Genomic DNA, 14415 nt, shown 5'->3' with positions numbered 1-14415 from the left:
TGTGAATCAGTTTTGTTTATACGCTAAGCTATGAGTTTGAAGAGGGAAATCTAATACCAAGCAGAGGTACTGAAGAACTTCAGAGTTCCTCCTTATGCTCCTTGATGGAGACAAAAATCTTCTACAGCAGAGATACAAAAGGCTTCGTTTCTTAAGTCCTAGAAGGTGAGCTCTGTTGAAATATGGAGAAAATCCTCATGGCTTAGAGGTTTCTGTTCTAAAGCTCATTCCACAGGTACATTGGTATTTTGTTGGAAATCTGCCGGGCTCTGTGCTCCAGGCAGTACTTTTGTACAGAAAAGTATAGAACAACTTCATTACTTTGTTTCTTTCTTCCTCCTTTGAATGTTTCACAGACCATTACAAACATTCAAGCTTTGTTTTCATTGAATGATTAGTAGATATATTTTTTCCTCTAATTTTTCTTTTGTGTTTACTTTGTTCTTGATAACTGTTCCATATATAGTTGCCTTACCAGTTTCCCACATGTACATACGTGACTCATGTAGTCTGTCCTGTTGATTGTGTGGGTTTTCCACACAGCAGCATGAGGGAAAAAAAAATCTCTGGAATTTATTAACAAGGTGCAGCAGCTGAAATTTTTCATTCTTTCATTTAACATAATTGTTTTCTGTGGCTTTTGCAAGGAGAAAAAGGTGTCTGATTCTCCTAGTTTTGGTCTAACAAGCTGTCAGTTATCTTTAGTTGTAAGGTAACAGAATTCTAGTGACAGATTCATTTTTGAATGAATTGATTTAGGGGGGGGAAATGAAGGTTAGGGTTTTCCATTCTTGTCTTTAGACTTTCTAATTTTTTTTGCTGTTCTTTGCTTATCCTGCATTCCATGCACAGAGAAGGAAGTAACTGGTTGATCTTTCTAGTTGCCACTGTAAAGGAATGTACGGTGTGGGGCTTGGGAGTTTTTAAACTTTTCTGCATTACACCAGCTAGTCACAGCAATATAATTTCACACATTATAGTGACCAGTGTAGAAATAACTGGTTTTTTTACCAAGTGCCAGTCCCCTGCATTTTACTATTGTTCCTTTTTGTCATTCTTGACTGTTTTGCATAAGTAGTTACCAATAAGGCAGGTGATCTGGGCTATGTGTCAGAGTGACTGATGGCTGAAGGAGAAGAGACAGAATGGAAGATGCTTGCCTTGTAAGTATTTCACATTATTACATACCTCATGAAGACTTAGCAGTTAATTAAGGTCTTCCTATTGCTTGTGTTGATAAACTGCTGGGTTTTTAGTATTTTCATAGAATCATGAAATGGTCTGGTTTGGGAGGGACCTTCAAGCTCATCCAACTCCCCTGTCATAGGCAGGGACACCTTTCAACTCCGCTGTCATAGGCAGGGACACCTTTCACTAGACCAGGTTTTTCAAAGCCCTATCCAGCCTGGCCTTGAACACTTCAGTGGAAGGAACCACAGCTTCTCTGAATAACCTGTTCCAATGTCTCACCACCCTCACAGGGAAGAATTTATTTTTAGTATCATGATTTATAATCAAACCCTACCCTCTTTCAATCTATAGTCTGTGGGAAAAGTGAAAAAATACTATGATACTTGAATTACAGTCAACTATTATTTGAGGGTTTTGCCAGTTATTGATAGAAGAGAGTTTAGAAGCTGTGTGACATGTGGCATTGCAGCAAGCACTGAGAGGCCACAGACCAATGGTATCAGGGAAATAAGTTATTTATATCCATGTTTTGCGTTTGTTAACAAAATGAGTGAGCTGACCCTTGTACCAACAACCTGGAATGTTCTTTCTCCCTTAGTGTGAAGGACATCTAACTCTTCAGAGAGCTGCCTGGATACTGTTGTAATATCAGCCAGGATCACAAAGGTAAAGGGAATCTTGGCAGTACCCTGTGGTTAATCCCAAGGTTTTCATTTTTGACATCAGATGCTGCCTGTAAGGTGGATTGAATTGCAGCATGATCAGATACAGAAGTACAGACCAAGGAGGTTTTATAGATTTGAGGCAGCTAGGAATTATTTATTTCATGTCACTTATGAAATAGTAGCTATCAGCCAGCACTATAGTATACCCACTTAGTATCTAATTTTTGTTGATGGAATAATGTCCAAGGGGTTAGGAAAAAGAAGGAAAAAATAGTCCAAGGGGTTAGGAAAAAAAAACAAACAACCATGCTCTAAGTGGTGCATATTTTGTCATTTGGCGGCTTTCTGCTAAGGCTCTCCTACAAGGTGAGCAAAGTCAGATGGTTGATTTTGAGGTAGTAAAAACTGACCAGTGGCATCTCCTGACTCCCCAGAATGAGAAGCACTGTTAGACACAACCCTCTGAGAACAGAATGCCCAAGAGTTATAACACTTCAAATCTAACTTTTTGTAAATTAGGGAGTAGGGAGCTAAGGCTGTTCTAAAGTTTTGAAATTGATGTTGACCTTTTCAAGGCTGCAGAGAAAGACAGAAGCCCAGATTAAGTTTGGTGGAAGCAGCTGGATTTTTAGAACTAAATAAAGCTTCCCTCATTTGTACAACTTAGGTAGCCTGAATCCATGAGTTTCCTGAACAGTTAGTGTAGTAATGACCAAAAAAATATATTTAGCCTAAGCCACAAAGTGGCAACTGGATGTAAATAGAGTAACAGTTAGAGGTGGTAGCAGTTTTGAGTAAACCAGGGATAAGAAATTGGATAAGAATATTAGTTCCTAAATGGGAACAAGTATAAGAGATGCAAGCTGCAAACATTATTTCACAGAATCCATTAGGTTGGAAAAGACTTCTGAGATGATTGAGTCCAAGCTTTGACCGAACATACCTTGTCAACTAGACCATGGCACAGTGTCATTGCTTGACAACCCCTTCTGTGAAGAAATTCCTCCTGATGTCCAACCTGAACCTTCCCTGGGGCAGCTTGAGGCTGCTGTCTTCTCATCTGGTTGCCTGGAAGAAGAGAGGCTGACTCCCACCTGGCTACATCCTCCTTTCAGGTAATTGTAGAGAGTGATAAGGTTACTTTCTCAGGAGAATAAAGACCATGAGAGTGGTTCCAGACACTGTTTGGGGGCAGGTGTCCAAGAAGCTGCATAGAGAAAGGGAAATACAGGATTCAGGTTTCAGCTAGTCATGGAGAAAGCCAACCACAGACTGTAAAATTAGCCTTTATGTAAAAATGTTTCCTTATCTCCTGCAGTACTTCTCCTTATTGTTATAAGGTATTAAAGTATTTGAGTGATACTTTTGTTTGTAATAAAAGGGTATTTTCAGAACTACAAGTAAATTACTGAGTTGATTCTGGTTGACCTATGTGTTTTGGTTCACATGCCATACCGTGGATACAATGCTAAATTGTAGCCGGAGTAAAACTATAGTAAGGAAAGTGTTTTGAATGGTAGACTGGAGCATTGAAAAAATAATAATTAAAACTGAAACTTTTTCTGGAAATAGATTTGGAAAATATTTAGACTGCACTTCGCTCTACGCTTAAGCAGTGGGTGCCAATAAAAATGAAGGCAAACAGAACACTGCCTTATTTTTGACAATAGGAATAGTAACAGATGTAACAGTTTTCAGCTAACTTAGAGAAGGCTTATTATGAAACTACAAAAAATTTGAGGAGTACAGGCTTCTAAAGAAAATGAATGAGTCATAACTAGGATTACCAGATCTGTCTGGACCCAATTGCAGACTGAATAGCACATTGTCTGCAGAGTGCTCTGGATGAAGGACCTGCAGAGTGCCACGGCAGGCAGAAGGGATGCAGGTGGTACCTCTGTCCTTACTGACTCTGAACAGAGTGTGCTTCCCAGAACCTGACAAGTAGGCAGGGCTGGAGATTGCGGGAGCCTGCTGCACTCTGATGTTCTTCTCCTGAACTGAATCAGTGGTTCCAACTGCTTTGTACAGATACCTAAATTGCCCAATGCTTTGTTGGCAACCTGAAGCCTTCACTGCCCTGGCCAAATGGGACTAGGCAATCTAGTTCATAAATGGAAAGATTTTCACTAAAACTCAAATGGAGTTGGCTAGAGCCAGTTTCAAATGCACAGAGCTAGACTAAATGCAAAAATAAATCTCTACATGTCTATATGGAGCAGAGCTATTTTTCTGAGATATGTAGTTCTTAAGGATAATCTCCAAGAAAATCTATGCCTAAAAGATCACCAGATCATTAAGGTTGGAAAAGATGTTTAAGACCATGGAGTCCAACCTTTGATGGATCATCACCACATCGACTAGACCATAGCACTAATGACAGATCCAGTAATTTCTTGAGCACTTCCACGGATGGTGACTGCACCATCTCCCTGGGCAGTCCACTCCAATGCTTAATAACCCTTTCCATGTGAAATTCTTCCTGAATTTCACTGTCTCCTGTGCTGTGCTACTGATTTCCAGATATTTTGGGTTTACTTTTCTGTATTTTATTAACCATTATACATAAACCAATGAAATACAGGATTTTATTCTGTACTTTCACTTCTTCTACCACCAAGGCACTTTTGTGAGAGATTGCAATTCAGATAAACAATTCAGCTGTTGCTAATGGTCATAATTAATTCAGTTAACAACACTTAATTTCTAAATGTCAAGTGAGTTCTGATGAATGGTTTTTCTTCATTTTCTTGATTGTTCTACAACCTCTCCTGCTGGCATTTCAATTCAGACATATCCTCCCAAACTGGATTTATTTGTTTGTTTTTACTTCTTTTTTTTTTTTTTTTTTCCTTTCATCCTGCTATGGTAATCTCTTGAAGTTTCTCTAGCAAAAGTAGGTGAAGAAGAAACATTTCACTTTCTACAGTGATTTTATCTTCTCTAAGCACTATTTTTATACCTTGTTCATCTGTTGGCTTTGCAGACTGTTTGGCAGTTTTCCTGCTCTTGGTGTGTCTGAAAAAGAATTTATTATTAGCTTGTATGCTTCTTATGATTTGTTTCTCAAACCTTCTTGGCCCGACTTTCTGTTTTTCACATTTAACCTGTCAGAGTTTTTGTTCTTTTCTATTTTCTTTACCTGGCACAACTTCAACTTCTTGAATTTTGTTATGGAACTGTGGACAAAAAGGGGACTGATTGATTTATCAGGCTCTGGCAATGGACTCCGTTTGCAGTACAAGTGCCTCTGTTGGAAGATGGGTCTAGTTCCACTGACTTTTCACATGGCTGCTTGCAGTTCTGGTACCCCACAATTCCTGAATGGATGGGAGCCCTGGGCATGGCCAGGCTGCTTCTGAACAGGGAAGGCATGTTACTGCTCATCTCCTTCTGCTGTGGCAACCAGTGCAACTCAAGGCAAAAGCCAGCAGATTAAAAAAAATAAAAAGACTCTCTTAGAAACTGCATCCCGTCTCAAGACTTGGACTTGGTAAGCTCTGCAGCACATATAGCACAACTAGGAAATGGGAGTACCTCCCTGTTCAGTGGAATTTCTGCATTCAGCATGCTAAATTGCTACCTTACAGCAGCACTTGTTGCTGCAGAGCAGTGAATAATAAGTCTGAAAATAGACAACACACATCATGTTTACCATCCAGTTTCCCAGCCAGTTCTTATGAACGGCATGGTTAGGTCACAAAAGTAAACAGGTAATTTGTGGAATGATGTCATCCCTGCTGTAGGAGTAAGTAAATTAAGTGTAATAGTTCTTAAATTGAAGAAAAGTTTATAAATGTCTTCTGGGGTTAGGAAAGCAGTTGAGAAAGTATAAAACAGTCAACATTATTTCTCTCCTTATAGGGAAACTTTCTGTTACTCCTGTATTTGACTAACATATAACCCCAAAGATCTTAAGATAAGGAAAAGACCCAAAAATGTGCCAAGTGTCTTATTGGAAAAAGAAGCCAGGAGTCTTTGCTTATATTGTATTCATTCACCTGTGAGAGTGAAGCATGTTTAAAAAGGGAATGTTTTCCACCACTTGGAAGAATAGAAGCTCTGGAAGAAAGGGTTGATGTCAAATATTTTCTACTCTGGATTCATCACCAGGGTTCTGGCAGGTGCTCTTACAAAAATAGTGCACATACTTGTGAACATTCAAACACTCCTGTTGAGAGATGGCATTTCCACAGACTTGTTTGGGTTTATTCAGAACCTGAAGTGTTTTAATGGAAAACACAGAATATGCTCAATGCTACAGTGGCTGATCTTTTGCTCTGGATAAAAACAAAGTGAATTGCCAAAGCAGAATAAAAAGGAGAAAGGATGACCAACTAAATATGAAAAAAAAAAACAAACAACCAAACCCAAACACAAAACCCACCTAAAATATAAAAGTTCATGTGGTGGAATTAAAGTACCTGGAAGCTGAGGAAGCACAGATGAAGCTGATGTTTTACTGGCACTGATGCCCAGCAGCCAGGGAAAGCTGCCAGGTTAACCAGTGAAGGTGAACCACTGTCTCCAGTCAGCTGCTCTAAGGTGCCACCCGATCCTGCCAGATGTGCCCAGTGTGGTGCTTGTGTTAGTAAAGGGCTTGGGAAACTGAAAAGACTCAGCAGTCTTGAGGCATTTCAGCATAAAATAAATCAGTCCTGAATATTTCTAAGGAGGGTTTTAGTACATACTTCTAACTGTCTGGTCGTAATTGGAGCCCAATGGTTTATGTATCCCAGGCACTTGTGAAGACTGAATGTTGGCTTGCTCCAACAGTGAAACAGACTTTAGTCTTGGTCCAGAAATATTAAGAGTTTTAGGTCTTTATTTATGGAAGGTCATTATTAGCTGCAATGGGCCATAAAGAATTTATGCTTGCTGTTAAAAGGCACTGGTAAACATTTTGTCACAAGATTAAAGGGCATTGTTTTCAACCACATTGTCTAGACCATTTGACAAAAATGCAGAGAAGGCTACAGCCCAGTTTATGTACATGTCAATCTTATAAAATAAACAAAAACAAACTAAAATATCTGTCTAGTTTCAGGCAAAATGTGAACTGCAGTTACCAGAGCTATGCTGGGATTCAACAGAAAAAAAAAGTAAAATATGAACAGTGGGCTGGGGCACCTTGTTCTTGGATACCCAGAGCAACTAAGGGGGAGATGGGAGTTCTCAAATACATCTTTTGTCTTTAGGTAGAGGATGATGTTCCATACACTTTTTACAGGAAAATATTTTAAAAGTACAAATGTCAGTCATCTAAAGTTTGAAAACTCAAGAAATATGTTGCAGGCTGTTGCAAACTAACTACTACCATGAATAATTATTACTCTCTGCTGAGAGTTGTCACGTACACCAAAAATGCTGTGAAAGGCTCTGATTTTTTTTTTCCTGAGAAAGTTACAGTAATAATTTAGTTTGCTTGTTTACCTTACTTTTATTGGGTTAAAAAACCCTGAACAGTACTGAGGAATTCTTCCAATAATATTACTCTTCTTTGCCTCAGGCATCTTCTTAGACTGTCCTAGAAAGTACTACAGCTAAACAGGTTATCATGAACAACAAACCTGATCTCGCTAGAGGGAATATTCCTGAAATGGTTCTGTCTTACAGTAGATGCAGTTCACTGGGCTGTTTGGGTTTTGGAATGTATGTGCTAGATCCTAATACTCCTTATCCAAAGGGACAAGTAGTGTTTTCAAACAGTAAAGTGGAGTCAGATATTAGTCCATGTTTAGAGTAGTTGCATTTCAGAATGGGTACAGTGATGCTTGGGCTTTCTACTGGTAATTTCTATCCTGAAAGAAGTTGCCTATTAGAAATGAACAGAGTATCAGAGTGATCACAGACCTGTGAAGAGAGTACAGCTATGGAGTGGTGTGGTTTAGCACCAGCTGAAACCAGGACAAAGATGCAGAGTTAGAGTAAACCAAGGATTTTAAGTGTTTATTCCATGTGCTTGGGCACTGTGAGACCACCCAGTACAACACTGCAGTGGGGCTCAGCACGCTGCTCTTTGGAAGCAATAATACCAAAAATATGCTCTGCCCAAAGGAACATGTGCCTCAGACAGACAGGTGACATCCCTGCACAGGAGAAAGAAGGGGTGCTGTATTGGCTGTGTTTTGCATGGATACCTCGTGCAGGTGGGAACTGTTGAGGCAGCTGAGCCCCAAGAGATGGCAGCACAACAGGAACTGTTACATTTTCTCCTTCCTAAAAATTGTACTGTGAGCTGCAGATCAACACACCACAACATCTCAGGGATCCTACATTCCCAGTACATTTTAATTAGTACTACTGATGTCTTTACAATTGCATACTATGTTAATTTTCACTGTTAATTCTAGCTTGTGTTATGTTTGGCTAGAAAAGGAAAATATGTGCTTTTGAGCTTCTGGCCTGAGCCATCTGGAACAGGTTATTTCATCAGTCATGTTATCAGATGGCAGTTATAATTTAGACAGTGAGCAAAGCAGACCTCAGCTGATAATCTAAGGTAGTCTTTGAAAAATTATAGGCAGCCCTCCCCAAACACCTGGAGTTTGCAACTGAGATTCTTTCCTGGGAGGTGAAAGAAATGAGCCCTACTCTTTCTCAGGCAGAATTAGGGTTTGAGACCATGTTTCCCATGTGGTGGTATTCAAGGGGTAATAAGGTGAAATGTGTGTATGTCAAATCACTGCCTGTGTTGAAACATCAACATGTAACAATATCAAAAGCTTGCTTACTTGGCAGTCTCCAGGAACACTTAGATCAATCTCCACATCAGGCAAAAGCTCGACTTCTGAATCTCCTTAAGCTTAGATGCTATCAAAACACAGTTGTTTCTGCAAGTGCCTAGCAGTTTTGCTGTTTTACCATTTTTGCTGGTAAAAACATTTGGTTCCATTAGATTTGGTAGGAGCAAAATGAATATTTTTAGCATTGAAATCTTGGACATGTAGGGCCTAAAGTATCAGTTATTGGAAAATCCTTTAATGAATTTAGATCTGTGTGGCTGGGTTAATGTCTATGGCTTGGCATGTAGAATGACTTCAGGCTCACAGATCTACCACCATACAGACTTGAATGCTTTGACTCTTCTCACTGTTTGAAAATTTTCTTGAAAATATTCAGAGTGGGGGAATTTTTAAAAGACAAGAACATCCAAGAAGGGTGTCTGACAGATGTGGTTCTGGAGAAATGTAAGAACAAAATCTGATTTAAAAAAAGAGATGAAATGTTGTGAAACTTGGAGGAAGAAGACTTGTTTCTGCAAGGAAGATTTTCTGTTCAGGATGCTAAATGTAATTAACTATTCTTAAGTTCCCTGACCTATTTACAGCTTTTGTCTTAGCATTTAGAATCGGTTAGATTATTTTCTCCAGTGCTGAGGGCTCCTGTTCATCCAATGCTGTTCTTTATCTGCAGGAGCATAGCTCAATTCACATGTGCAGCTGTCTCATCCAAAGAGAGTAAAGTTATACAACACATTTTATGTCCCCCTTATTATATATTACACAATTTTCAAAATCCAAGTCTTAATTGGAGATATAGTTTCAACCCTAGTTATGCACAAAGCAAACTTTGAAAACATAGTTCTTTAACAGAGCCCCATTTTATACTGGGGACAGTTCTGCACCTCCTCATGAAGACAAAGGCAATGTCAAGTTAATCTAAATAAAGTAATGGATTTTATAACTCAGAGGGATATTTGAGACCATTGAAGTGAGAGCACCACTACATATGAAGTTTAGCCAACATCTTAAGCATAAATGCTGAAGGTGTCAGCACAGGGTGTTGAAAGATGCATCAAATTGCTCATTTTTATAGGGTGAACAAAAGGGGGCTTATAAACCACAAAATCCTTCCCTTATACAACCCTTCATACCAAACAGAACTGTGAAAAGGCTGTGGCTACATCTCATTGTTTTGTGACTGATGGTAGTTACAGAAAGGTACTGCAGAAATTCCACTTAGCCACAACATCAAATCCTTTTATTTTGGAAAAAAAACAGTCACCAAGCTGTAAACTAGCCCAGGTTGTGGTTTGGTACACTTTTTATACTCTGGTTTTTATCCACTCCAGCTGTCAGATGGAGACAGGAAAAATCAAAACATTTGTACAGTATTTCTTCTTAAGGGAGCCCCTTAGGTGGTGAGATCTGGATTCACCTCCTGTCTCCAGGGCTGGAGCACCTCTGCCAGTTGGCTGATGGATCAGAACTCTGAGGCAACTATTTGGGAGCAGACTGGTGCTGCACTCATACAGTGATTCTGGCATGCGTGCAATGATTTTACCATGTGATTGTAGAAAAATTCAGTGGATTAGCAAGTGAAGTATTATCAGATGAAGCAAGCTCTTCGTCCACACAGCTGGATGCTCAGAGCATTTGCTTTCCTGTAAAGCTGTTTCTCATTGTTTCAGTAGATCTTTCACACTTCTAACATACAGTAAGCACTGCTACTCTTAGATCTGTTAGCTCTTCAGGTTATTGAGTGTATTGAGAAACTCTGGTGGTATGGAGCAGTGAGAATACTCACTGTTAAACATTTGCCACATTGAAAATTTTCCTGGTCTTTGTTTTCTATCCTCTCTTGCCTGTTTTCTGACCCATGACAAAACTTCACAACATGCCCAGCAGCTTCTTGACAAGAAGTCCCTTGTGCAAGGTTTTGTTAGGCTTTTGGGAACTTTATTAAAAGTAAGTAAAATTGATCTTGTTTATCTGCAAATGTATGGACACTGTTTGAATGATTCCAGGTGAGTGCTTAATTTTCCATGCAGTGCAAGTGATGCAAGAAATTCACTGAGAGACAAACTGTCAGAAATGGCCTGGAGCCTCTGGTGCTGTCATTTTTGAAAGGTAATTTGGACAATTACAGCCAGTTAGCAATACACAGAGGTCTTGAGCTTCCCTTTGGCTCCAATACAACTTGTGGGGGCTCAGCACCTCTAAAGCAGCTCAGTCCTTGTATCTCAAGCTGTATATCGATGCTTAGAGGCAAATTTTATTATTATCTGTTGTATCAACTCTACTTCTGTTTCTCAGTCTGTTACACAGAGATGTATGATAATAATTTCAGGTTCCTTAGAAATAAAGGGTTTTCTCAAATGCGACACTCAACAGAAATTCAAAGTAGCTGTTTAATGTCCATGCCTGTCTTTAATTTCATTGTTCATCTTTCTTTGATCCACTATAATCTTTGCTGCATCTGATTGCTTACCTTTCACATCCCATAAATGTTCTTCTTGACCTACTAAAGCTCTGCCTGTGGCTAAGTTGCAAAACACCTGAAAAAGTACTTTATTTTCTTCCTCTTCAGTCATAACTGGAGATCTGTAAGTTATGCTTTTCCTGAAGAAATATTTCATATCATAAACTGCTCCCTTAAGCATGGGGTCAGTTTAAAAAGAGCCAGTGTTTGCAGACAAGCCATTTGTTTTCCTTTGAATGTTTAATTTGTTTATTCCTGTTTTCAAATAATCCCCAAGCAATATAGTTCCTGTAGCTGTGATCATCATGAATTCAAGTTATTCACCTCCCAGAGGGTCAGACCTTTCATCAGTATGCCATTGGCACAGAGCAGCGAGTGTTGCATATTCATTGTCCAGGACACCAGCTAGAGGGCCTCCAAAAAAGCCTGACTTTTTTTTGTTCTCAGAGCAAGGAAAACAATCCCTTCCCTTCTCCAGTCCCTTGATAAGGGTTTCTGTCCAATAACGGTGCTCTCTGCTCTGAGGCACATTTAACTGTGAAGTTTGCAGCGGGAGAGGCTTTCCTTCAAGCTGTTAGTGTTTTATCCTGGCAGGCTCCTCGAGGTTGTTGTGAGGAGTCTAGCCAGTTGGTGAGCTTTGTAATCTAAACCAGCTGTCCCAGGCTGAGGCCCCCATTTGCATTGTTTAACATACTTAGAAAATGAAGTGTTCATTTTTAACATTCCTCCTCCAATTGGTTTAATGCTGAATTACAGAAGAGAACTAAGCAAAACCAGGTGCTTTCTCTGTATTCTCTCCAGTGTCTGAGGAGGTACAGACGGCTCCCGATCTTCTCCATTACTTGCCATTTCATTCTTTGGACTATAAATGACAGAGGAACTGAAGTGCTAGCAGAGGGTAATGTTTGGAAAACTTTCTAGTTATTCATCAGCACAGACTCTGGGTTTTTTCCACCTTTCCCCAACGGTTTTGGACATGCAAGGATTAAGAAGGTAAGTGGTATGCATGAAACTTCTTTGCTTACTGACGGGAAACCTACTTGTGGAAAATAGCTGTGGCAGGGAAATGTTATGCCAATCCACTTGCAAAAGCCATTTGCAAAGAGATGGGATCTCAATGGTCAGAGGTGGGGAAAGACGATCTGCCTGTTATTAAAGCTGTGCTGTCTCTGACGAGTTCCTTCTTGATCTGTGCTTATACTCTGCGCATCTGTGGGTGCGCTGAACAGCAGCAGCAACGATCCCACTGGCTACAGTGATTGATTGAAGTTAATTAGTTACTATTGCAGAAGTTAATTACTAGTTTAAAATATTTTGCCTGCTGGGCAAGCTACTGTGACCAGCTGCATGTAGTGTTGATAGGTTGTGCTTCATGTCTGTTAATAGTACTTGAGGGGATTTTAGATCTTAAATAACGAGCAAATTGAGATCATGGGTGCAGACAGAACATGTATGAGGCAGTAAGGTCACTCCCCGCCAAGAGGAAAGAATATATCATCTTGTAGCAAAGGAAACTAAAGACTGTCTAAAAATGTTTGAGTTTTGTCTGACTGTTTTATGGGGGATTTTGTTATCGTGCACTGTCCTGCAGCAATGTGCAGCACAGCCCAGTTGCTGCATATGTCAGTATTCTGCTATAACCTGTTGTATTCCCTCCCAATGCTTTTCTCACTCTATGCAAAGTGAGTTTGCAGTCTTTATAGAAATGTACACTTTAAAATCTCTTCAAAAAGATGTGAGGAATCAATAAATTAAGTGCAAGCCTAAATGGACAGAATTGTAGTTCGAATGCTAGTCCAATGTAATGTACTCTAAGGAAAACTCTGTGCAGAATTTGCCTTTTCTTGTCACTCAAAAGTTGCCAACGAGCACAATCTGTCTCCACAGCACTATGAACAACCATTTTAGGGTTTTATGTTTACTTTTCAGAGCTTGTCAAATTTGTTGTAATGTGTCGGTCATTGTGTGTGGTTTTGTCTGATGCATTTGTAGGTCTTGCTCAGCAGCTCAGTTTGTGTAAGAATCCGCGTCTGCACTCTGGAAATCAGGGACAGCTCTGAGAGAGAAAGTTGGCAGCTCACATGGGTAGCAGAACTAAGACTACCTAAAATATCCCCTGCTTCCTGTACTGGTTTTGTGGGAATGTATTGTATCCAAGTGCCATTTAGAATTAGAATCCAAGATAAGCAAGGTGTGGGTCTAATGGTACTAGGAAGTTTTATATAAATCAGCAGAAAACACTGAAATCCACAGGACTTTAAAAAAAAAGTAGTTTCTGACTGTGCTTTCATGGTTTTCTATCTGTTAGTAAATATTTGGAGGAGGGAGGTTACTTGACCATAATTTTTATGCTCCAGGTAAGGAGTTCCAAAAATAGACGTAGGGCTCTTTTAGCGAGCGAGCCTCGTCTTTCAGTTGCAGTGGAGAGAGACCCAGTAGGAAGCACTAGATGTGAAAATTATGTAGCTGGGGAAGGCTCCATTGAAGATAACAGTTTCTGGTAGCTGGTGACCTGGCACAGTGTGTCTCCTTCAAGACTGAGTAAAGGGACAGGATCTGGCCCCAAGAAAATGGATTCATCTCAGATAGAGCCTCCTGGGGATGAAATGCGGTTTAGCGGTTGGAGCAGCTGGCTTGGATTCAGGACCTCCTGCGTGACATGTCTGCAGCCCTGCCAACACTTCACGCTGTGAGCTTAGGCAGGGCCTTGCTTGGGTTTACCCATCTGTAAAACCTGCACGGTGTGCAAGAGAAGCTTTCATTTTTGCAAAAGAAAGGTGTCAGAGTGGGGAAAAACCGCTTTATTGTATATTGCACACTTGTTCATTTAACAGCTGCTGCATGGGGCGTCATAAAAATTAGATTAGTCCATAGACATGTACAGTCTGGTTTCAATCCCAGTTGCATAAAACCATAGTACCATCAGAGCCAATGGTCTGAGACCTGAATCTGGCCCACAGTTATTTCGCTCCTTCTCCAAAGGCCAAATTCATGTTAGCAAAACTGTGGAATACACTGAAGTGTCACTAGAAATTAATTTGTCCATGTATATTTAATTCTATGTAACAAGCCTGGATATAAGAAGGTTTTCAGCCTATTTTCTATGCGCATTACAGGATACTGACTGCTTTCACACTGGCTGTCTGCCTTTCAAGCCCGGGAAAAGCACAGGTGAGAGGTGCATGCAGAGATGTGTGTACTGGTTTGTACTGAAGTGCTATATGGCATGAAACTTAACTGGCTAGCAGGTGGATAGGAAGCTCTGTGGTCTGGGGTTTACATGGAAAGGAAGTTGTGTGGTCTAAGGGTTTAGAGGGGAGAACTTGGAGCCAGCAGGATTCTGGAGTTGAACATG

The 14415-nt window shown here is 40.1% G+C and overlaps 1 protein-coding gene across 3 annotated transcripts in view; it reads left to right on the top strand.

The window, feature by feature from the left end:
• Positions 1-139: 139 nt before the first annotated feature.
• Positions 140-14415, top strand: part of FBLN5 (fibulin 5) — a 61895-nt gene continuing 47619 nt past the window's right edge. For 2 of the 3 annotated variants that reach the window (XM_038139887.1, XM_038139885.1), the window contains exons 1-3: positions 140-2971; positions 11862-12053; positions 14177-14231. In XM_038139887.1, coding sequence (XP_037995815.1) covers positions 11962-12053; positions 14177-14231 — 147 coding nt within the window. In that variant the 5' untranslated portion in view covers positions 140-2971; positions 11862-11961. Of the gene's footprint in view, positions 2972-11249; positions 12054-14176; positions 14232-14415 lie in introns of those variants that run through there. The other variant, XM_038139888.1, reaches the window with a different exon arrangement.

The sequence above is a fragment of the Motacilla alba genome, chromosome 5 (assembly GCF_015832195.1).
Source record: "Motacilla alba alba isolate MOTALB_02 chromosome 5, Motacilla_alba_V1.0_pri, whole genome shotgun sequence".
In the NCBI taxonomy this organism is placed as follows: Eukaryota; Metazoa; Chordata; class Aves; order Passeriformes; family Motacillidae; genus Motacilla; species Motacilla alba.
The sequence above is the reverse complement of the archived record's forward strand: the minus strand, read 5'-3'. Positions and strand labels throughout refer to the sequence as shown.